Raw genomic sequence first — 24,054 nt, forward strand, 5'->3', positions numbered from 1 at the left:
TGTATGCAGTGGGTGCTCAATAATTGCTCGATGGGTGAATGAACAGCAATTGCCCGAGCCAAGTCCTATGGTGTTTGAAGTCCAAGAAAAGAGAACTCTTTCCACTGTTGTGGCTCAGGATGTTGTTGGGTAGTCATTAGGATGAGGTGGGGAGTCCCTCTGGAAGTCTGATTGGGAAGGCAGAAGGTCATTGTGCAGGTACCCAGCCCCCAGCCCTACCTCTGGCCCGGGAGAGTTTCTGGTCTGCATACCACCTGCCTCCCTAGGAGATGCAGCTCACATACAACTGGGGCTTTTCCCAGTCAAATTGCTCTCTGCATACGCATCCTCATCTATGGGGCCATTGCTCCAGCTGCTAAGGTGAAAGAGGGGATATCCCGTGATTTGGGCCAGTGCGCCGCATGTGGGGGAGACCAGTGATTTTTATAGAAACAGCATGTGTGCTCATTTACTCTCACAAGGGGGCTGTGGGACTCCCGACATGTGGGTAATTTTAAGTTTTAAAATTTCTCCTGGATCGGGGCCTCCCTGGTGGTGCAAGGGGTTGTCTCAGCTCTATGGAACTGTCGGCAGCCACTGTGGCACAAGTTCAATCCCTGGCCAGGGAGCTACCCACAGGGTGCAACAGACCTCTCCTGACTCACCTGCTGCTCTCCTCAGCAGTGTATTTCAGTCAGTCTGTGTGTTCTGTTCCCCACTCTGTCTCTGGTGAATCCCCTCACCCCCCGCACCTCTGACTTACACCCCAGCTCTTGTATGAATAGATAAATAAAATAAATCTTTAAAAGGAATAAAAATTAAAATTTCCCCTGGATCCTGGAACAAAGAGCCATCAAAAACATGGAAAGAGAGGGCATCTTGAGGCAGAATCACCGTCCGTAAGCCACGAAGAGCATCGGCCATACCGACAGAGAGGAGGGTCCCGCAGAGGCCTCCCTGGAGAAAGGCTGAGCCAAGCCGATATGGTGCTGGTTTCCCCACCCAGTGACAGGCTTGGGGATCAATGAGCGCTCTGTGCCCTGCAGCTGCCTGCCCGGGAAGCCTCAGCCTTGCCCGCCACAGAGAAGGAGTCTGTGGGCTACGTGAGCACTGACAAGACCCTTAAAAGCTTCCAGCTTTCCTCCAGAAGCAGGCTTGACTTGGCTCCGGCTCCAAGCACTGTCAACCACATCATAGCTGTTTCACAAAGCGCTCAGAAAATGGAAAATGTTAAGGACATTTGTGGGAACCAAGAAGGAGCCAAACGCAAGCACGGCATCATTTCCCCCACCACCCAAGGAGCCAAAGTCATGAGGAGTCAGAGAGGAAAGTCAGGGGGCCTCATGTCCTGTGGAGCAAGAGTGTCAGCTCCAGAATGTATAAAAAGTCTGCACCTCGGGGCCTTTGTGCCCATGGCGTCAGCTGTTTCTTATGAATTCCAGCAATGCTATGCACAACAGCTCCCTCTGTTAATGTTCACTGCAGCCCAAGCACTGTACTAAATTGCTGTGTGACTGTGGACTTTCCCTGAACCTCTCTGAGTTTCAGTTTTTCGCTTAGTGTGAAAAAGGGATAATCATGCTTAAGTCATAAGGTTGTGAAGATTCAACAAGACAATGCCTATGAGGGTTTAACTCCGAGTGGCAATTATTCGTTGTGGAACATAGCAAATGACTAGGGTCAAAAGGGAAAAACGAGGGCCTCCCTGGTGGTGCAAGGGGTTAAGCTCCGCACTATGAAGCAATCTGCAGCCTCTGCTGCACGAGTTCGATTCCCGGTCAGCCAGGGAGCAACCCATGTGGCACGGCAGACCTCTCCTGTCTCGCCCGCTGCTCCCCTCAGCAGTGTACTTCAGTCAGTCTGCCTGTTCTGTTCTCCACTCTGTCTCTGGCCTGTACCCCAGCTCTTGTATGCATAAATAAATAAATCTTAAAAAAAAGGAAAAACAAGAACTCTTAACTCTATTTTCACTTCTGCCCTCCCACATCCTCGCACTTCTCACCTCATCCTGCCTCTTTAAGCACACACACAGACACACACAGACACACACACACCCCTGCAGTTCTCTCCCAACCCCCAAAACGGCAGGGCAGGCCCGGCCAAAGTTTCACTCATGGTGGCTGTGTGCCCGTCATCAGGAACTCTGAGCAAACCGCCTCTTCCTTCCTCCCGCCAGACCCATTTTCTGCATCTTACATCTCCTTGACAATACCACTTTGGCCTGGCTCCACAGGGCCACGCACAAGGCCTGCTGTAGCTAGGTGAACAGAAATTTGTCAGCCATCTCACCAAGCAACGTAGCTGAGTCAGAAATGCCAACACTTCGGAAGGCAAGATCCACCCCTCCTGGGGTGGCCACAAAAAATAGTGTCTCCAAAGGGTTCACCTCCTTCTTCTGAGGGTAAAACAGAAGAGAAGAAAAATGAAGGCCAGGCCCCCAGTCCTGTGAAGGGAATGTTTCATCTTGGTTTGTTCATTTGTTCCTTCACTATGTTCTGAGTGAGGATCTGCTCTGTGGAGTGATATGCCAGAGGCATTGGGAAAAACACAAGAACTTTCAAACCAAGTACTAATATCCATTAAAAAGCCCTTCTTGGGCCTCCCCGGTGGCGCAGCGGTTGAGCGCTGGGTTGCAAAGCTGCCCGCGGCCTCTGAGGCGCCGGTTCGATCCCCGGCTGCTCCCCGGCCACCAGAGGAGGGTCCCACATGGCGTGCAGACCCCTCCTGCCGCCCGCTGCTCCCCTCAGCAGTGTACTTCGGTCCTTCTGCCTGCTCTGCTCCCCGCTCTGGCTCTGGTGGATTCTCTCACCCTCCCGCGCTTCTGACTGTACCCAGTGCTTGTATAAACAAAACAAACAAACAAACAAATAAATAAATTCTACATGCCTCTTTAAAAAAAAATGTTATAAAAAGCCCTTCTTGCGTGGGGTGGTGACAAGCATCTAAAGAGGTGTGCGCCAGCTCTCCTAAATCATATAAATTTGTAAACCAATGTTACTGTTAAAAAAAGAAACCTTCTTAACCTCCTTAGAAGATTTTCCTAAACTTTGCCCATAGTGAATAAAACAAGGGTCTCGGGCCTGAGGAGCTTACCATCTAGTGGAGGAGCTGGAGAAAATAAAGGCATAATTTTATTAAATATCAAAACGTGAGATTGTGATGTGAGAATTCTTCTTGGGAACAGGCACTGAACTTAACCTGGGAGTGTGTTTGTTTCAGTCTGAGAAAATGCCAAGCAGCAGCACGAAAACAAGCTTTGATGGAAACAAGAGGAACTCAGTGGCCAAAGGCTTTGAAGGCCACTTGGAGGCCCGTCCCTGCCGGTTAAGCTGCTTCTGCTGCCATTTCTTGACCATACCAAGCCTGCTAATTTGCCTCCTGCCTCTAAGCCTCCAGAAAGACTTCTAAGTTTTTAAGGTCCAGTATTACAAAATAGAAATACAAAAATTCTGTATACTTAAAAGTCCAATTCTATGCATTTGGTTGCTGGATGTGGGAGTGTGTGCCTCTACAGTCCAAAGAGTGGAAGAAATCACACCAAAATGTTAACAAGGGTAACCTTTGCGAAGCATTTTTATATCTTCTTATTTCTTTGTTAAATATTTCAGTTCTTCCCCAGTGACCATATGTTATCTTTATTACCAGAAAAATAATGTTAATTTTAAAAGTGAATTTGCAAAAGACCACATGCTGCGTGACTCTATGTGACATTTTGGAAAAAGCAAACCTATAGGGACAGAAAACAGGCCAGTCGTTACCAGACGCCTGGGGTCGGGGGAGGGGCACAGGAATTTTTTCAAGTGATGCAGATGTTCTGTGTTTTAGTGGCATCGATAGTTAGATGACTGTGTGTGTTTTTTCTTTTTTTTTTTTTTAATTTTATAGAGGCATGTTTATTTATTTATTTGTTTGTTTGTTTTTTTTTTTGTTTATACAAGCACTGGGTACAGTCAGAAGCGCGGGAGGGTGAGAGAATTCACCAGAGCCAGAGCGGGGAGCAGAGCAGGCAGAAGGACCGAAGTACACTGCTGAGGGGAGCAGCGGGCGGCAGGAGAGGTCTGCGCGCCATGTGGGACCCTCCTCTGGTGGCTGGGGAGCAGCCGGGGATCGAACCAGCGCCGCGGAGGCCTCGGGCAGGTTCGCAACCCAGCGCTCAACTGCTGCGCCACCGGGGAGGCCCACTGTGTGTGTTTTTCAAAACTCACAGACATGTATTCCAAAGAGAACAGATCTTACTGTACATAAATTTTACCTCAATTAATTAGAGTTTAAAAAATAGAGTCTGGATCATTTCTGTAGTCCTATTAGCACTGGAGAATATGACGGACCTATGACAATAATGAAAATTTTGGAGTATATGATCTTGAAAAGAAGATTAAAGAGACATTGTGTTTTAAATTAAAGAAATATTGATACAGGAAATGTTCATCTTCCTGTCAATCTCTTCAAGTTCAGCTTTAGATATTTTTTTTGTTGTTCTTTGCTCCTTTTTAAAAGCATCCCTGGAGACCAGGATTTATGTGAAAGGCATAGTTTTTCTTGGTTTTTAATGAGGTGACTTTAGTATGAATTCAAGTATATGAGTTACAACTCGAGTGATATATTTATGAAACATTTACATCTGTGACAACACCTAATAAAACTTTTTACTGGAAACATTGCTTATATGGTTATAACAGACTGTCAAAATAATCCCCCTTGGAGATGACCTACATTACAAATTGATCATTTATTCTGTTGCTCTTGCCAGTGTCCTATCACAATTCAATCTGAAAGGGAGTCCAACAAAAGGCAAGCCACTGACATCACTTTCTTCACGAAGATTGGGGTTTTCACTTATTGCAAAGGACACAACATAAAGCCTATCTTAGAGTAAGAAATTCCATGAACCAGAAGCTGGCAGCAAATGGAAATTATCTGTAGAAGGAAAGAGAGATATCTACATGCAGACCTCCCTGCTCACTTCAGGACTTGAGGACCTACTGTGTTCATGGCACAGGGATAGGTGCCACAGTTCCTGTCTTCCATTACTAGGGGAGACACTGTTCAATTTCAGTCTTTTAATTGAAATATTTGAGGCTGCATTTTGCTTTAATGTCAATGTCCTTAAGTCCCGATATTAGACACTGTGCAATATTGGTAGAATCTGAAGTTACCCTTTTTTTTCTTAGGTTAACACAACAAGAGAAAGGTCTATGATAGTTCAGGGTTATGGAAAGGAAGTGGACAATTAGCTCAATGCAGAGAGGATAGCTGTTCCAGTTACTTTTAATATACCTGTAAGCTCTTCTGTGCCTCCTTAGAAGTGCCTCCAGACACAGGGTTTAAACCCTATGGGCACAGTTGTTCTCAGTTCAAATAAAGTCAGTTGAGAAATCACATAGAAATACTGAAAATTAGGAACTATTTAAGCAATGGATTCTAGGGATGGCATAATGAAAAGATGGTATGGAGTTCTCTAGAGAAAAAAAAAAGATAGCCCTGTTAGTCTATTATATTTACAAACTAGGGATTTTGAGCTCCAGACCCAGATAGCCAATGGCTACTGGACATCTCCATTTGGACATCCCACAGGAGCCTCATGCTCAGTGGGATCTACACCCGGCCTCCTTCCTTTTCCCATTTTTGAGATCTGTTTTTTCTCTTGGCTTCCACATCTTGGTAAGTGGAACCACGGTCACCAGTCACTTGGTCCAGAAACCTGGTAGTCATCCTTTATACCCATGCTCCCTCACCTCCTATATCCATGCAATCAGTAGTCTCCCCTGACCCTGTTTTTGCCGCTCCCTTACTGTCACCATTGATCAGTAATGTCTCCATATTCCTGGATCCAATGGATGCTCCCCACTCTTTGTATTACTTGATCTCTACTGATATTCACATTATTGACCATCTTTTCTTTATGGAAATCTTTTTTATCTATTGACATATATAATATGTTGTTCTCTACCATACTCTCTAGTTGTTCCTCTGTCTCCTGTTTTACTTTCCCTATAAATACCACTGGTCTTCAGAAATAAGTGTCAGCAAGGGTGTGGAGAAAAGGGAGCCCTCATTCATTGCTGTGGTAAGGCCCACTGGTCCAGCCCTTATGGAAAAAAAGTATGGAGGTTTCTCAAAATCTTAAAATTAGATCTACCAATGGCCTGGCAATTTCTCTCCTAGGTATTTACACAAATAATGCAAAAACACCAATTTGAAGGGATATTTGCACTCCTCTGTTCATTGCAACACTATCTGCAATAGCCAAGCTATGGAAACAAACTAAGTGCCCAAAGACAGATGAGTGGATGAAGAACATATGGTACATACATACAATGAAATATTAAGCACCTATAAGAAGGGTCAACTCTTGGCCATCTGCAACAACATGGATGGAATTGAAGGGGATTTTGCTAAACTAAATAAGCCAGAAGGAAAAAGACAAATACTAAGTTTCACTTATATGTGGAATAAAGAGAAACAAAACAAAGGGTCAGACAAAACCAAACCCAAACAAACCCAGATATTTGTCTGTAAAATTGAGCTTATGGGTGGGGGGGAGCAAAAGAGATAGGTGGCTCAATGGACTCTGGTGGAGGTGTATGGGTGACTTGGTGGTAGATGTGGTGTGAAAAACATACATCTAAAGAGGTGTGATCCTCTAAGTCTGAATCACACATAGTTGCAAATCAATGTTGTAAATCAGTGTTACCTCAATAAAAAATTTAAAAACAAACTAAAAAAATACCACTGGTCTTGCTTGTTTTTGGTTTTGTCTTATATTTTTCTTCTAGGACTCTAATATACTTTCTCTTGGTGATCTTGTCTACTCTCAAAGTCTAGATCTCTCATCTGTGTTTCTGGCCTATCTATCTAACTTTTCTTCTACGGTTCCATTCAATACCACCTACTTCAGGAATCATAGAACACTAATTCATCTGATTACAAAGCTGTTAGACTGTAGGCTCCTCGAGGGCAGACACCATGCCTTATTTATCTCTGAATTCCTATTACCTAAGGCAGGTAGGCACTCAGATGAAGGTTATTGAGTGAATGAGTGATTAGTAGAATCAAGTAATAGGCCTTTCAGCAAGGGCAGAGGTTTGAATCCCGCTACTGACATCCCTACCAATGTGTCAGAAAGAAGAGAGTTTGGCTGGATAGAGCACAGTGTAAGGAGAGCAAAGTTTCTGACTCCATGATTACATAGACCAGCCAGCTTCATCCTGGACAGTAACCACAGAGCAACTGTGGACTCTCACCAGCCATCTTGAAATGTAATGTGGGTCATCAAGGGGAAAGGTGAGAACACAGAATCACTCATCCAAATGTGATTTGGGCCTAGCCCAGCAAGTAATCTTCCTTCTCTCGTTGGTATCTGCACCTGAGCTCCCATTGTGGGGTGGGACTGGATTTGGTTCAAGAAAACCTTGGGGAGAAGGAGAGGAGACATTTCTGTGGGAATGCCTACCTAACTCCTCCCTCCACCCTCCCCTGGAGAAGCCTCAGGTTAGCCAATGAAGCTTTCTTTATAGGCGAGGGGCAACCTTTGTGAGGTTCTCAGTTGAATATAGATTTTTAGGTCAGCATGAGCCCTACAACTTCTGCGTGGAAGAACAAAATTCTGCAGAGGAAGGAATGTAATCATGCGTTAATGCAAAAACAATTTTAGGAAATATCTGTCAGGACCGACATGACTTTTTTAAAATGATATGTCTCTGTGGATCATCTTTCTCTCCAGGTGGTTTTCCCAATGTGACTTTTCCCAGTCACTTTGAAGGCAACGAAGACTTCATTCTGGAAACATTGGCTGGGTGAGCTGGTGACTCACGCCTCAGAAGAATTCATAAAAGTTAAGAAAACAGAAACCAGATGTTTCCCTCATCTTCATATAGGCCCTCCATGCTTTCTCTGGTCGGTTATACTGTCCATTGCTGATTTCCTTTTAACTGAGGCAAAGACACTCTCTAAAAAGTTGGAATGCCTGCATATTTGGTTACCTCTGTCTCAACAGTTGCAGTTTGGCTCAAATATCTATGAAGGCTGCAGCTTTGGCACCGATTGTTCGGCGAGCTAACGGCGGGGCCTGAGAACAGCCTGCGAGGGGGCTTTGGATGCCAGGTGGGATCAGCCAGAACTCTTGCAAAGATGGCGCCAGGAGTGAAGCGGAGGAGAAAGCAGGAGCAAAGCCGCTTCCTTGCTCGCCCATAAACCTCCACGGAACCGGAGAGGGTCTGGCCAACCAGCCGTGGCTTCCTTTCCATCTCCAGTATTCATTCCTTGGCCCTTGACCCTCCTGGAAAATGCTAAGAAGTGCATTTTCGAAAGCCCGCAACATATATTTTTGTTCTTCTGGCCAGACCAACGGGGGCTACTCCAACCTCCAGAGTGACGCACTTTCAAGTTTCCTAATAACGCCACCAACGTTCCCTGAGACCTTCACGAGCTTTCTGCTTTTTTGTAAGGAGGAAAAATCATTCTTTTTTCCCCTCCATCTCTTGTACTTTACTTCAAGCAATTATTTTCCTCCAGACACCACCCATAGCAGAAAGCATAACCCTGAGGTTATGCGGGAAGAATGATTTACAAGTCCTGGCGTTTTTCACACTCGTATCTTCTCCCAACGTTCTCATTTGGGGGCCCTTGGTATTTTTCAAATCTGCACCCTCCCCCAGCTTTCTCTCACCCCTTTTTTCTCAATTGGGCTGCGTTTTGCCTACCTAAGTGATCCAGAGGCAACGTTAGAGTTGGAATGCTATGGTTACATCTCAACTTCTTTGTCATAACAGGTATTTTCGAAAAGTGTAGTTACTACCATCCCACCCACCCATTTGCCCGACCCAGCTTGTTGGAAGTCATTGCAAACTACCTCTCCCCATTCTCTGTATTTGGTTTCTAAGTTCTGTGGAGTCTACCAACCAAATGTGTCCTGTTCCTTCTTTTCCATTCCCTCTGAGGCCATACTCTCACCTGGTCAAGACTTCTAACCACATCTCTGTGTCCATTCTTGCCCCCATCCAGATAGCCTACCCTTCCCACCAAAGCCACCATGAGAGGGATCGTTCTAGAACCCAAACAGCATCATGTCTCCCACACTTGACCACTCCTCAGCAACGTAATAAGCATGATGGGAAAACTCCTTATGCCAGGGCTTAATGTGAAGGTGTCAAATCTAGGCTAAAATCATAGAAATGGCAGGGCCTTGTCTAGGCTTCCAACCCTCTCCCAATTGTGCATCTATCCCTGGACTTTCCTCCATCAGGGTACCATGTGGCCTCTATACTTGCTAGTCTCCCCCACTATATTGTGAACTCTGGGTCTCGTTCATTCTGTATCCACAGCAGCACACACAGTGCCTGGCACAGGGCAGACATTCAAAACTTAACTAGTAACAGAGACAACACCCTCTCCCTCAAAGGCAGTGTGTTAGTCGTACATTGCTGCCATAGCAAACTCAGTGGCTTAAAACAACCTCCACTTGTTGTCTTACGTGTCTGCAGGTCAGAAGTCTGACACCATCTCATTGGGCCAAAGTCAAAGTGTTGGTGGGGCTGCGTTCCTAACGCAAGTTCTAGGAGAAAATCTATTTTCCTTGCCTTTCTCCAGCTTCTAGAGGCCATCTTCCTTTCTCTTTGAGGTCAGCGATGTAGTCTCTCTCTGACTGATGCTGCTTCAGTTGTCACGTCACTTTCACTGCACACAACTGGGAAAGTCTTCCAAGTTTAAGGGCCATATGATTAGATGGGGCCCACAGGGATAAGCTGGCATGACCTCGCCCTCTCAAGGTCAGCTGATTAGCAACCTTAATTCATCTACAATCTGAATTCTCTTTGTCATGTAACCTTACATAGTCACAGGTTCCAGAATTAGGGTGCAGACACCATTAGGAGACCATTATTCTGCTCACCATATGCAGCAATAGGTGAGGGACTTGTATTCCATATGGTGGCTCTTTTCTGACACTCTTCATGCAGCTGCAACGCTTTTACCTAATCACCACAGCAGCCTTCAGAGCGAAACCACAGTTTGGTCTCCTGCAATCATGGTGCCTGACCCATGCGAGGTGCTCAGTGTCTGGTGACTGGAAATTAGAAAGTAAAATAGTGGTTGGCTGGGATATCTAAAAATCAACCTCCCAGTTCCTCTTCGAAAACAGTTTTGATTGAGGTTTCAAGAAAGCATTAGAAAACCAATTTTGCAGCACAGTCAGGGGGCCAAGTGGCCATTACCTTGCTTTCTCACACTAAACCAGCTCTAAGATTGAAAAAACAGACAACTTCCATTCTCTGACAAAAGTCGTCCAGATTTTTCAGATGAAAAAACAGCTCATAAGCGTTTGCCTAGTCCACATGGGAACACAGCTGTAAAGGAGACGCAGATGAACAAAAGAAAAAAATCACGCAATAAAGCCTCATGACCCTCAAAGCAACGGAGAATTGAATACTTTTCAAGCAATTTTTGGTAGGATTAGTATTTAAACACACAGAGAACCACTTCATTGCCAACAAATCTGGAGAAATTAAACGTTGTTTCCAAGAAGCGCTCACGGAGCCTGCAGTGCATTTTTCCATCCCTGTGAAAGAACTTGCACAACTCTGCCGAGTCTCTTTAGTGGGACCTAGCGCCCATCACACAGCACAGCAGGCCTGGGGTCCACCCGGGACACCAAGTGCAGCCGTCCACAGGCTGCCATCGTAGTACGGGTGCCTGGGAAAGGAGAGGGGCTTTCACTTGGCAGACAGAATTGGCTAGAAACTGCCAGGTCTCGTGGAGTTCAGGCTCCAACCCTGACAGCTCCAGCTTCGCAAGTTCTCTGAGTTCAGTCTTCGCCATGGTAACCGCTTGGGACACCTCCAACTTGCTCAACTAGAGATTCGAAGGAAAGCTGCCCAGAGCGGAGGCTTGGTCTGCAAAGTTTTCCCTCTTTTATTCATCTAGCACCTCATCAGCAAAACCTTACAGGACACTCAACCTCACTTTGGAATCCTGGTCAAAACGTTTCAATGTGCATCACTTCATCTGATCCCCCTAACGGGTCTGGCAGCTGCTTGGGCCTGGAGTCTTCATCCAGTACCTACCACAGCGCTGGCACATGACAGTAACTCAATAAATGTTTACTGAATCAGTGAACTGTCATCATTTTATAAAGAAACAGGCTCCGAGAGGTTTGCGTGGCTTCCTGAAAGTGCCCAGGGGCAGGCCGGGAGAGGCCTATCCCTTCTACGCCACCAGGCGGGCCCGCCAAATGCAATTCAATAAAGGTCGGGAGAATATCTCGCTCCTTTTCAACATTTGTTGAGCATCTGCCCTAAACCAGACCTCACCACCATGCTCCATTCTCTGCCTGGCTGGCTTCCTTAAGCCTCGGGTTTAATGTGATCTCCTGAGCAAAGCCTCCTGCCAGCCATCCCACACCCCCGCCCCCGCCTCTTCACACTCACAACCCCCATCACATTCCCTATTACTTTATGCGTGTATTGGTTTATTTATGGCCAGCCTTCCCAACTTTTCTTCCTCATGGAGGAAAGTAAGCTCCATGAGGGCAGGCGTGGACTCAGACATTCTGTGACAGCCAATGTGATCTGAGGCACATTCATAAAAGCAAAGTCTAGAAGAACGGACATCTGGGACATGTTGGGAATAGAGGAAGGGAATGGGGTTTTTTAGCCTGGGGGCGGAGACCGGGGAAGCAGCATCAGGTTCTTTTCAAATGTCTGAAGCCTGCAAGCCCGAAGCCTGGGAGAGGTCTTGCCTCAGGCCTGCAGTCTGAGAGGGCTGAAGGGGAGGAAGCTGCAGGCAGTAGGTTTGGGTTCAGTTGGTGATGGTTGTGCGCTGTCTTCCCCACTGGTGCACTAAGTGGCCGGAAAGTGGCCCGCAGCTACTTGATCCTCACTCAGGAAGACAGCACTGTATGTGTGCCACTCAAGAGCTATTTGATTCAATGTATGTTGTGCGTGTTATCAATTACAGGTCTGTTCCCTCTGCCTGGAATGCTCCTCATCCTCACCCCCCTTCATCTAGTTGACTTTTTGGTGACTCTTGAGAGCTAAGCTTAAAATCAGTTATCAGATCACCAGGAAAATCTATTCTCCTACTGTTAGGGGGAAATGATGTCCTGAGTTAATCCCATACAGGCTTTGTGGACCCCACCCCCACTCCAGACTAAAGCCATCAAGACATTGGGAAAGACAAATCCCATCACCCCCAAAGGGAGGGTGGCTGGGACCTGAGGGTGGAGTTGGGCAGCCAGGTTGGATATAAAAAAACAAACACGTGGGCCTTGGGCTCTCTCTGGCTCGCGATCGCTCGCCTCCTGGCTTCACCGCTCCTGGCTGGCGGCCAACTCTGACAGCGCCATTTGGGATTCCTGATCAGCGGATCGGGTAGGACTCATTTAAAACTTTGTCTCCCACCTTTTCTCCCTGAGCTGCACATTTCCTCATTTCCCCTTCCCTTGTAAATAAACCTTTATTAACCTTTCGCGTGTGCCTGCAGTAGAGCATTGATAAGTCCTTTTAAGCGCGCGGGTGAGGACCCACAGTCAGGCACCCCGTTTTGTATCGGGGTTGCTCTACAACACTACCACCAGATCACAGTCCCCAAGCATAGCCTTTTCCATCACAGCCTTTGATTATTGTAGTTGATGTTGTTTACTGATTACTTAACACAGATATTCCTCTACCGGAAGGCAATCATTCTTCCTTGCATGAATGGCTCCTAACCACCCCACTGAGACACCTGGCAGCACCTCCTGTAAAATATGTTTCATGAGAGCAGGGAGCTGTTTGCTGCTACATCCATTGTGTTTGACCCACAATAAGCACTCGAATGTTCCTTGAATGAATTAGCTTTACAGTCAGGAATGCGGAAAGGCTCAAGTAAGAGGCCAACATTCCACAATAAGGAAGTAGCAGAGCCTGGATTTGAACCCAGGTCTGCACAACTTGGAAGCCTGGGCTTTGTGTGCTCCACCAAACTATGAGGAAGGACACAGAGACATGGTTCAGGACTACAAGTTCTGCCTTGCAAGCTGGACTCCTGGGCAAAAGTATTGGAAGGCAGAGAGTGAAGACACAGTGCTAGCCAGGTTGCCTTGCCCACAGGCTGAGAGAAACAGGAGAGCACTTCCCAAGCAGGGGAACTCATGTCCAGCAGCCAAAAACACAGCGAATGGAGGGACAGAGTTGGCCTGACAAAAAGCAGGTGGTGGGCAGCAGGCTAGAATCTTGCAACTCCCTTCATCCTCCTTCCAACTAAACTCAAGACAGATTAGCCTGTAGCCCGCCCTTGGAGCCAGCAGAGCAGTGGTTAATCATCTAGACTCTGTAGACAGACTGGATTTGAATCCTGGCTCTGTCATGAGCAGTGACAACTTCTTGGCATCCCGATTTCCTCCTCTGTATAGTAATAGAATGTACCCTCCCAGCATGATCAAAGTAAAATGTAGGTTGAAAAATTACCTTGTTTGCTCATTGCCTGTGCCTGAGAGAGGCTCAAAAAAATGGCAACTACTATTATTCTAACTTCTCACATCTTTAACTTGGAGGAGGGACTCTACTTGCCATCATGCTTTCAACCAAACTTGAAGTGAGCAGCCTTTCTGCCCAACGGGGTACAGAATTTACCCCCCTCCCCATGTGATGGAACTAACATTTTCATGACATTGTCCATTCTTGAACTAACGGGCTACAAATCTTTGTAACAGAATTCGACCGCTTTGAGTGGGATTTCTTAAATGACCCAATTGTGACCATAAGAAAACGCATCCAGCCCTACACATAAGCACCACAATTTGCCACCCTGTAAGTTAAGTTCTGTTAGGTTTCTGTTGGATTCCTTTTTAAACATCAGGCTCCCTTTCCCAGTAGGTATATAGGTAGGAAAAATAAATGAAGTCAGCACTCTTTACTTCTCACTAGAATAAACTGACTCAAATATAGTGAGTGGTTATTTGCAAGGCTATAATTTTTTTAATGATAGATTTTCCTAAAAGAAACCACTATAACATCTGTCCAAGTACTCCAAGGGAAAACAAAAAATACATAAAGATTAAAAATCTTACTTTAACAGCACACTGCCAAACACAGACAACTAGGATAAATGCCAAGGAACCTTAAAAAATAACTTAAAAGATGTAACGCTCAAGTCATTCAAACGTGTAGGGTCCACAAACAACAGAAAAACAAGTCCGAGAGGAGTTCTACTTGTGCAGGATGGCGACTCAGACTACTTCATCCAAGTTCATTCAGGTGTCTCAACCAGTAGGTGTGTGAGCAGAGTTTTTATCTTGGCTTGGAGATGTGCATACAGATTAGAGGAGAGGAAAATCTTCCAGATGCTGATGTAAGCACAGCAGGCTTGGTTCCCCTTTGATAAAGTATGAAGGCAGATTTAGTTGACTCAAGCTTTATCAGTTTCCCCAAGAAAAAGTCTTATGCATGCTGAAACAGACAAGTTACTGAATTTGTCATGCTAAATATTTACAGCCGTTTTCATAAAGTGAGCTCAATAATTTGACAGAATAAAAAAGGCAGTTGTTAATTTCTTGTATGACCTTTTACAACTTGAATAACTTTGTGGGTAAATGACGCTGAAGTTTAAACACATTAACAAGAAAGTACTGACTGCATGAAGAGGCACACATCGTATAAAATGCAGACTTCACGGGGTTCCTGCATGGCAGGAAAGTTGCTAGCACTACGTAACAAATGGCTACGCCAACGGTTAGAGCTGCCACTCAAGGGTACAGCAGTAGAATCCCCTTAAAAGTCTCAAGGAGTGTTTGCAACAACACCAATACCTTTGGGAGAAAAAGGGACGGTTCGGGAAGATTATTCATTGGAAAATTTGGACATTGTGTAAATACAACTTTGAGATTGGATGAGATTTAAGGCAATGCTAGCTCAGACCTGAAGGGGGAAAACTCACAAGTTTCTGTTTTTCTCCTGAAATGTTAACAGAAGTGACAACAAAAGGTATCCCCCTTCCCAGTGGTCAATGCACCTTCGGGTATTGTCAGCGTTACAAAGTAGAATCCACTTTCATACCCTGAATATGAAATGGGAAATCGTTATGTACTCTTCCTTGAAAACTGTTACAATAAAAAAAAGAACACATGGCAGCGTAGGTATCGCACATTAAAAGAGCAACATGATGAAAATGAAGACAGCTACACCCTGGCATAGAACAAAAAAAGCCACTGTCCTCACAGTAAGCTTGGCAGGGCACAGTATCTCCCTTACGCCTGACTTTGGTGTAGCGTGGAACGATCACGGATTCATAAATTAACTTTCACATCAACTACAGACTAACAGATGACAATTAGACACAGTAAGTTCAAAAATTTTACATTTTGCTCCTGTTTGGCTGCTAAAGAGCAGCGATTTAAATTGATATAAAAACTTCTGACCACAAAGCTTGCTGTACAGATAAAGTATATAGTCAAAAAGTAAGCAGCAATTGCATTTCATATTTAAACTTATCTGCTCTAGAATATTTACATAGCTGGGAAGAGAGATTTCTGAATCCACCATTCTCTTGCCTCCCCTCCTGCCTTTCACCCCAGCCCCACCCGTGGAGTCGTGTCCTGAATTATATACACCTGTACTTTGGCGAAGTTCGCTGGATGCAACTCCTTCTGGTCTTGGCATCTTCTGCAATCTTCTCTTCCAGAACAGCAGTATCAAGGAATCTGTTCGTTCATGGTAAGTGGGGGAAGGGCCCCTGCACTTCACTCCCCAACCTGAATGGACCAAGATCCCAACACACCACAACAGGCCACCAGAGAAAAGGGAAAGAAAAGAGTCATGACAAAGGCAGCAGCAGTCAATCCAAGTCTCTCAACAGGAACCTCTCCTCCCTGGGCTCCCCCAGAAGTAACACTCCCTCCTTCCTCTCCCTCTCCTCCCACGAAACAAAATTCAGTCACATCACAAGAACTTGGTACTCTGGTTAAGTGTCAGGTAAATATAAGAAAGGGTAAGTCTGTGAGTTGTTTCTACTTAAACTGAGACAGAAAGCTAACGGAACACACAACATCACTGTGAAAAGAACTTTCTAAAAACAGATCCAGTCTACATAGTGCAGCCAAGGAAACAGAAAAGGATAGTTTGTTCACAATCTGCCTTGTACAGGATATTTATATTCTCTCAATGCCATATAAACAGCATTTATACAGCTTACACATTCAGAGACATGCACTGGGGCTTTTTAGGTAGTACGGATTTCTTCACAATCACATGTGCAAATTTTACAAATCACTAAGTGGGTATTAAGAAGCTTAGGCTGGACTGTGTCTCGTATTATCTAACAAATTTAATGGGGGTTCAGAATCATCCATTGGAAGAACCAGGCGTGTTCCCCGAATGACCAGTTCATGGTCTCCAAATGCCAGCTCCCGATCCAAAGCATCTTCAGAACTGTTTCCTATAAATCTCCTAGGGGCACCGGACACCGCTGACTCAGTATTCACAGTGGAATCCCCATACGTCAAGCTAATATCGCCATCATTGAGAATAAGATCCGAGTCATCATCTTTCAATTGTTCCTGGTTCTAAATGCAAATAAGACAAGTTTTAAGAATTGTTAAGAAATTCCAGAAACATTTCCAACAGAGACATTTCAAGGATGCTCTATTTAAAAACCTTCAGGGGTAGCCTCAGGATAAAGCCCAAAGTCCTCCTCCTCTCGGCTCAGGAGACTTGGGCCCTTGGCTTTAAATCCTGGCACTTCTGTGTAAGTGAAACCTACATAATGTTCTCCACCACTACCCCCTTCCGTATGTCCCTTGTCCCTTCTACATCTGTTTTCAAATGATGTTACAGGCTTTGCATTATATGTATAGATTTCAGCGTATTTTCTGGCTGAGGAAAATATGCTTATACTATGAAATGGAAGAAGAACTTAGATTTACGGATCATGCGGACTTACTTCGTAAGCCTGGGGGCTGGTCAGGCACCTGGCGATGGGTCCACAGCAGGCAGGAAGTGTTGTTGTCAGTGGGGGCCCACTATGTGTCAGCAGAGGCTTCAGGTAGCTGTGCTGGTTAAGGAAGAGCTGCATTCCTTTCTTCACAAATGCAAAAGAACAACTCCTTTGATAGGGACCACCCTCACAGTGTCTCCAAGGTGACCACATCTGAGAGCAAAGGGCTTGCACAGATGTCAAAAGTCTCATCTCTGAAAGAGATGATCATCTCTATTCACAGATATGGAAATTGAGGCTAGGAAAGGTCAATGACCCGCCTCGGGACACACAAGTAAATGAAGACCCAATACTCTAACTCAAATTGGTTTGATTCCATATCATATGCCACACACAAAAATTAATTTGTGGTGATCAAAAATGTAAATGTGATAACTAAAAAAAAAAAATCACACGCTTACAAGAAAACATGGAATTTCTTCACGACCATGGGATATAAAAGATTTTGTAACACACAAAAACTAACCACAAAAGAAAAGATTAATAAAACACCATTAAAAAGAAGAATTGTTTCTCAAAATACAAGATTAAGAAAATAGTATGAGTTATAGACTGGGAAAAGATATTCACAATACATATAACCAACGAAGAACCTGATTCAGGAATACAGAGAGAACTACAAATCAGTAAGAAAAGGTGAGAACTCAATTAAATAATGAGAAAAATAATTGGACAGACATGCTTTACAAATGAGGATATACAAACAACCAAGAAACAGATGAAAGGATGGTCAACCTCACTGATCATCTCAAAATTAACCCACATGAGGTAGCATTACGCACCTATTGAAATGGCAAATACCAAGATTTGGGTGGAGATGTGGAACAACTGGAACTCCCTGATCTTGCTAGAGGGGGTGTGAATTAGTTACAACCACTCTGGGACACTGTTTGGTAATATCTATCAAAGCTAAATGTACATTTGCCCTAAATTCTACTAATATATACCCAAGAGAAATGAATGCTTATGTTCACCAAAAGATGGATACAAGAATGTCTAGTATTATTGGTAATAACCAAAAGATGGAAACAACCTAAATGTTTATCAACAGTAGAATGGTTGAAAAATAACAAAAACAAAAACTCATTTTACAGCAGGGATATATGATCTGAGAAATGTGTAGTTAGGCATTTTTGTCGTATGAATGTCACAGAGTATACTTACACAAACCTGGATAGTACAGTCTACTACATACCCAGGCTAGCTGATGTAGCCTACTGGTAGATCAACAAGTCATTAAGCAACGCAAGGCAGTATTTATGCTATGGGATACAATACAGCAATGAATAAGACAACAATATGGATAAATTTCAGTGTTAACTGAAAGAAGCAAGGAAATAAAGAATACATAATATATGATCAGATTTAGATGATCAAAAACAGGTGAAAAGAATTTGTATTAACAGAAATCAAAATAGGGGTTACCCATTTTGGGGAGGATGGGGAAGGTAACTGCAAGAGAACACAGGGTACCTTATGAGGTACCAGAAATGTCCTATACATCTTTATGTGGGAGGCAGGGACACGGTAATATACACAGGTTACACTAAAAATTTGTATATTTTACTGTGTTTAAATTATATCTCAATGATAGAAAATAATCTGGCTACACAAAGGTATTGCTATTTAGAACAATGAATGACTAATTCTACTAGAGCACTAGGTATTAAAGTTACCAGTTCCTAGTCTAGTAGTACTAAACAGGGTAGTCTTGAGTCAAACAAGTCTTGCTGTTTAATTCTACAATAAAAAATCAGCTATTCTATTGTTTCTCTACATTAGGATCATTTGCTTTGTATGTTATGCCGAAAAAGCACAAAACATTTCATACAGGCACCACTAAAACATTTGTTAAATCAGTGGGATAAAAAAGCCCCAAGAGATATGGAAGTGGCTTATGTCAAAAATGCTAATAACGGAGCCAAGAGTAATGACATAATCATTAAACAATTCTGAGAAGCCAGGATCTCTCTCTCTCTTAATACCATAAAAATACTTGCATTCTTGTTCTCATACGGTAATTCAATTTTGAAGTACTCATAAAAAGTGCATGTGAAAATCTAGCAAACGGAATATGTATGTAGTAGCTTCTGATGATGAGTGTGAGGCGTATCTTAACTATATACAATGTTCTGATGGGAAAGTCGAAAGCAAGGAAAACTTGTTTACATGGTTATTCCAGATTTGCTTCAGTGCAACACTAAAGCAGGTTGTGATTCATTTAACTGTTAAGTCTCAGCCTGAAAGAACTCCATAGTCCCTTTTCTTCTAGTTAAATTTTCAAATAAGATACTAACTTTAGTAAAGAATAAGTGAAAAGATGCTTTTTTAAAGACATGATTTAAATAGGTCACAGAATATAACACTACCCAGAGCAGAGCTATGAAGAAGACTGTTACAACAGGACAAGAAAGAAATTTGGCAAACAACAAAATACTGGCATTCTGAATGCAAATGGCAATCTCCCAGTCTTCGCAAAGGTCAGAGAAAAAAGGCCCACCATTGACTACTGGTGGTATCCAACACTGCGTCTTACTGCATTTTCATTTTATTCTCATGCTTTTTCTAAGGCAGCCTTTCCTCTTTGACCCTAGCAAGTGCACTGACAGCAATCACCAAATGCCTCTTGTAGGATTCACTAAATGCGCCAAAGGACAATAAATATTAAGGTGTGCTCCATAAATAAATCTATATATCGAAGGAAATCTATGCTGAGGGCTCCTGATTCCCTTCACAGAGCCAGCTTTTGCAACAACTAGATCCTACTGGTTTCATGGGTTTTCAGAGGACTCCACTTCTATGGGTGTCCTTTAAAAACCTTCTGCACTGCACTGAAGGGGAGAGGAAAGACCAGAGGTAGGTTTTATATCCCACTTCAGGAAAGGAATGGTCCAAACAGTTGTGCCATTAAATTGCAATTGTCCTTGTGTATACTACCATTTTTTTCCCCTAATTAAGGATACTTATGATCGAAGTTGTACCATATCCGGAAAAGCCACGCACTCTCTGTTTTGGTGGTTCTTCTTTCATTTTCAGGAATACCCTGCAAACAGATAATAAATAAATCAAAAACACACACCAAGATAAAAACACATTTCTTTAGTCATTTCTCTATAGGATCGGAAAGGTAACCTACCACTTTCCAAAACGGGTCACATTAGAAATTTAGTAGCTTATATATTGCAGCTTTGGAATAAGAAATTGAATGTCTTTATAAACACCTCTATTACTCAGTCGGCTTGCTGATTTATGAGTCTATTGATATTAAAAAAAATCGATGTGGGATAATTCTTCCTCCAAATCTGACTTATACCCACGATGTGAATGGTACCTTAAGAGGAATTATCACATCAATGTCCCTATCTTTGGGCGTTGTCACAGGTCCCCCAAATAACTACCATTTTCAGCGCTGTTACTGTGTTCTGGGAACACTGGCAAGAGGAAAGCAAGTACGGAACTTCCATGGTAAGCCTGAATGGCTAGAAGGGAAAGCTTACCTAGCAAGCAGGCCTCTTATAGAAGACACCATCTCCCCGAACACACTCCACCATGCTTTATCATCTGGCCCAGTCGATCAACTGTGGGCAGCTTGGGGATCTGATACATCTCAGCTCTGACACCAACTAGCTGGGCAAGTCACTTTCCTTCTCTGGGCCTGAATTTCCTCATGATTTAAACATGAGACCCTTTCCCACATGAATATTCTATGTTTCCATGATTTTCAAAGAGCACAGACTTTAGATTCTGGGTTGTGGTTCCTTCCCACTCCTCAAAACAAGTGACTTCCCCTCAACCTGGGTCATACATAAACTCTTTGAGAACATGGTACAGGCATTACAGGAGCCAAAACCTCCTGTGTGTCCTGTCGCACTGGTTGGCACAGGTTTGTGTCTCTACTTTCTGAAGAGCAACGAATCTATAAAATTGCTCCGTCCCCTCAGCACATAGTCAGTCACCTGCACACCCTCTCCCCACACACTCCATGCTTGCTATAATGCTCCCTCTGGGCTTACCAGTGGATAAAGCACCGAGTAAACAGTATAACACCACAGACCAAGACATCCATTGGATTTTGAAGACAAGGGAAAATGGTATGGGTTTTTTTCTGTTTGTCAACAGCTGGGACTCGCCTGCCTGGCTCTCTCCCTGTCACTCCATCTCCATTCCTCCTGTGACAGAGGGGACAATCTACTCATGTAGATGGCGATCTGTCAGGTCAGTTGTATGGCCACTTTGTTCTTGTTGGGACATGGGGTGGAGGCCTTATGGAGCTATTCCCCCTTAGAAACAACCCTAGCAGCTTGGCATCATGGGGATAAATCCAGTCTGGTTTGGACAAGTATTTCAAGCCCATGGAATTATACTTTAAGGTTCTGACCACAAAAGAGGCAAGTACTTACTCTATCACATCACTCAACAGCTGGCAGAACTAGCATTTAGGAAATGAATCTGATAAATGGTTTTTTGAACCACACCCTGAAGACAAATAGACCAGTGCTGGTTCAGACTAGCAAAATAATTGTGCTTTGAAAGAGATTCTGTCTATCTTCAAAAACCTAATTTTTTGTGATTTGCCATTTAGTGTCTAGGAGAGAGTCACATAGTGGTGTCAAAAGTCACTAAAAAGCAGATGGGACACCAGAAAGGAGTGGTCTGTTTAGAGAGGGCACTGGGTTACACTGTACTCAATCTCACAGATTCAGGTTCTGAGGAACAGCCCAACAAGCAACACCTGGAAGAAAGTGCATTCTCCAGAGCACGCAGGGAAGACTGCCTGAAAAATCTAGAAGATTTTAAAGTTTTCAGGCGGTTCTCAAGGGCAGCTGCTGGCCATCCAATTTGAAAGTTACACAGGAAGAGCAGCTGGAGTGGGGCTTACATCAGAGACAAGCCTTCATACGCAAACCCAAGTGGAAAAAGACTCCCTGTGCCAGGATGTCACTTGAAAACCCACGAGTGCCGGAGAGAGTGGCGTGCACTGTGGCCAAAGCCCAGCTTGGCCCACAGATAGGAGAGCTGTCACCCTTGATAACCACATGCTGTCTCCAGCTTGGTTTTGTCTCTATTGAGCAGTGAGAAAAGCCAGGAATGATGTCAGTTTAGCAGACGATGCAAACAGGACAGGATCTAAGTATGAGTGGCATGGAATCTACGTAGATTGTTTTTTTCCCCCCCCAAATGTCTGCATATTGGACAGAAATGCCAGAGACAACACAAGAGCATATTTACCAAATGTTCTTGGTCTGAATCAACACCAACCCTAAAGGAAAAACACAAAAGGCAAGTGAGATCTGGAAGCCAAAACAAAGTCTATTCACACACACACACACATATATATATAATCAGGCAACTATTTTTCTCAACATGAGAAGCTATGGACTATTAACAGTTTCTTGCTTCTCTATGGTTGCTGATATAGACTTCTGGCTCCTGCCACTTTCCTTAGCAACAGCCTGGATCCTAAGGTGAACAGGGCCTACTAATGGTTCTTTCCCTGTCATCTTGCTTGCCACTTTCCAAAAAAGAAAGTAATAACCTTTTCTTCTTTGAATAGCTGTCCATTACCAGCACAGGGGAAGAAAGCAATGCTGCCCCAGTTGCCCAGTAAGATCCACTGGGTAGTCACACAAACCAGGCTGGCACAGGGCAACTCCAAGAGGGAACTACCGGTCTACTAGAACACCTGAGAGAGGTCTAATTGCTGGCTTTTTTCCACAGGCTAATGGATAGACATCCATCTTGGTTCTTCATCATTCATCTTTATCTGCTTAACATTCACGGTTTTTGTCCCCCAGGGAAAAGCTTCATTATGAACAAGTTCTCTTTGACTCCTCTTTATCTCGTGCACATGAGCACTTGCCAACTCTGTTCATTCTCTAAAGCTTCCCCTCATATCTTTTCTGTTTCACATACCAACTACTCACACTTAGGCCTCCTACTGACCTTTCGGGTCTGTGGCAACTGGCTGGAAGGCTTTCCAGCTGCCAGGCTTTCCCCTAGCATTAGCTGTCCAAGCCATGCAACTCAATGGGTTACTCCCCTGACAAAAGACTCTGGCAGCAGCTTACAACCCAGGGTCAAGTCTGAAGTCCTTTTGGTGACATTTAAGACTCCATAAACTAGTGCCTCCCACCACTCCAACCTTCATTTCCACCCTCATTTCCCATGTGGAGAGCCTCCCATTCCTATAGTAGCCATACCCTACAACTTCTCCCCAAATCCATGTCCTCTCCCCAGTTTCTGTGCCTTTGCCCATGCTGTTCCTTCTATCTGAAATGTATAGTCCCCCATTTTTTCTATTCCTTTTTCAAGTTCCAAGTAAACCATTCTAGGACCCGTTTCAAGCACAATCATTTTTTTCTGTATTTTGACAGCACTTTCTAGATTCCTTTATTATAATACTTAGCACAGTACAGTATAGTTATTTACCTGTCAGTCTCCCCAAATAGACTGTGAGCTCCTTGAGGGTAAAGGCCATGTCTCAATTCATCTCTGTATCCCCAGAGTCTAGCACAGTACCTGACACATAATAGGTGCTCAAATGTTTATCGATTAAGGTCACTACTACAGACAACACAGAAAAAATAGCAGTATGAGAAGCTGTAGCAGTAGCAGCCCAGAATACGAATAACACCAAAGGGAGGAAAATGTTGCATGACCTCATCTGGAAGGCAAACGAATCATGGTCAAGCACTTAAAGACAGGTGGTCATGACTGATTCATAACTCAAAGAAAGGCTTATTTCTTCTTTGTTAAAAACAGTCAGAAGCTAGTTAATATCCACTTAGCAACATTAAACTTGAACCACATTTGTGCATCTCAAGTGACACCTAGTGGTCTTAGAAATAGCATGTTTGTAATACTCGAAACATTATGGGAAACTGTGAACATTTACAGAGCACTTATTATACGCCAGGCACTGTGCTAGGCACAGGGCATAGACATGAATTAGACATGGCCCCTGCCCTCTAGGGGCTCACAGACTAGTCGGGGAGACAGACATAACTAGGGCGCAATCCCCAAGAGGTTGGTGATCAGGCAGAGCAACTGGGTTCCAATCTGACCTCGGCCCCTTTACAGTTGTGAACTTAGTCAAGTTAGGCAGCCTGA

At 44.0% G+C, this 24,054-nt stretch overlaps 1 protein-coding gene across 1 annotated transcript in view; it reads right to left on the bottom strand.

Annotated features, from left to right (window-relative positions):
* Nucleotides 1-13,905: 13,905 nt before the first annotated feature.
* SLC9A6 (solute carrier family 9 member A6) overlaps nucleotides 13,906-24,054 on the bottom strand; it is a 54,737-nt gene continuing 44,588 nt past the window's right edge. Inside the window, 4 exon segments of the mRNA XM_037511885.2 lie at nucleotides 13,906-16,513; nucleotides 16,891-16,996; nucleotides 19,908-19,987; nucleotides 22,174-22,204. Coding sequence (XP_037367782.1) covers nucleotides 16,241-16,513; nucleotides 16,891-16,996; nucleotides 19,908-19,987; nucleotides 22,174-22,204 — 490 coding nt within the window. The 3' untranslated portion in view covers nucleotides 13,906-16,240.

This window comes from Talpa occidentalis, unplaced genomic scaffold (assembly GCF_014898055.3).
Source record: "Talpa occidentalis isolate TD23 unplaced genomic scaffold, MPIMG_talOcc4v2.1 talOcc4.15, whole genome shotgun sequence".
NCBI classification, from domain to species: Eukaryota; Metazoa; Chordata; class Mammalia; order Eulipotyphla; family Talpidae; genus Talpa; species Talpa occidentalis.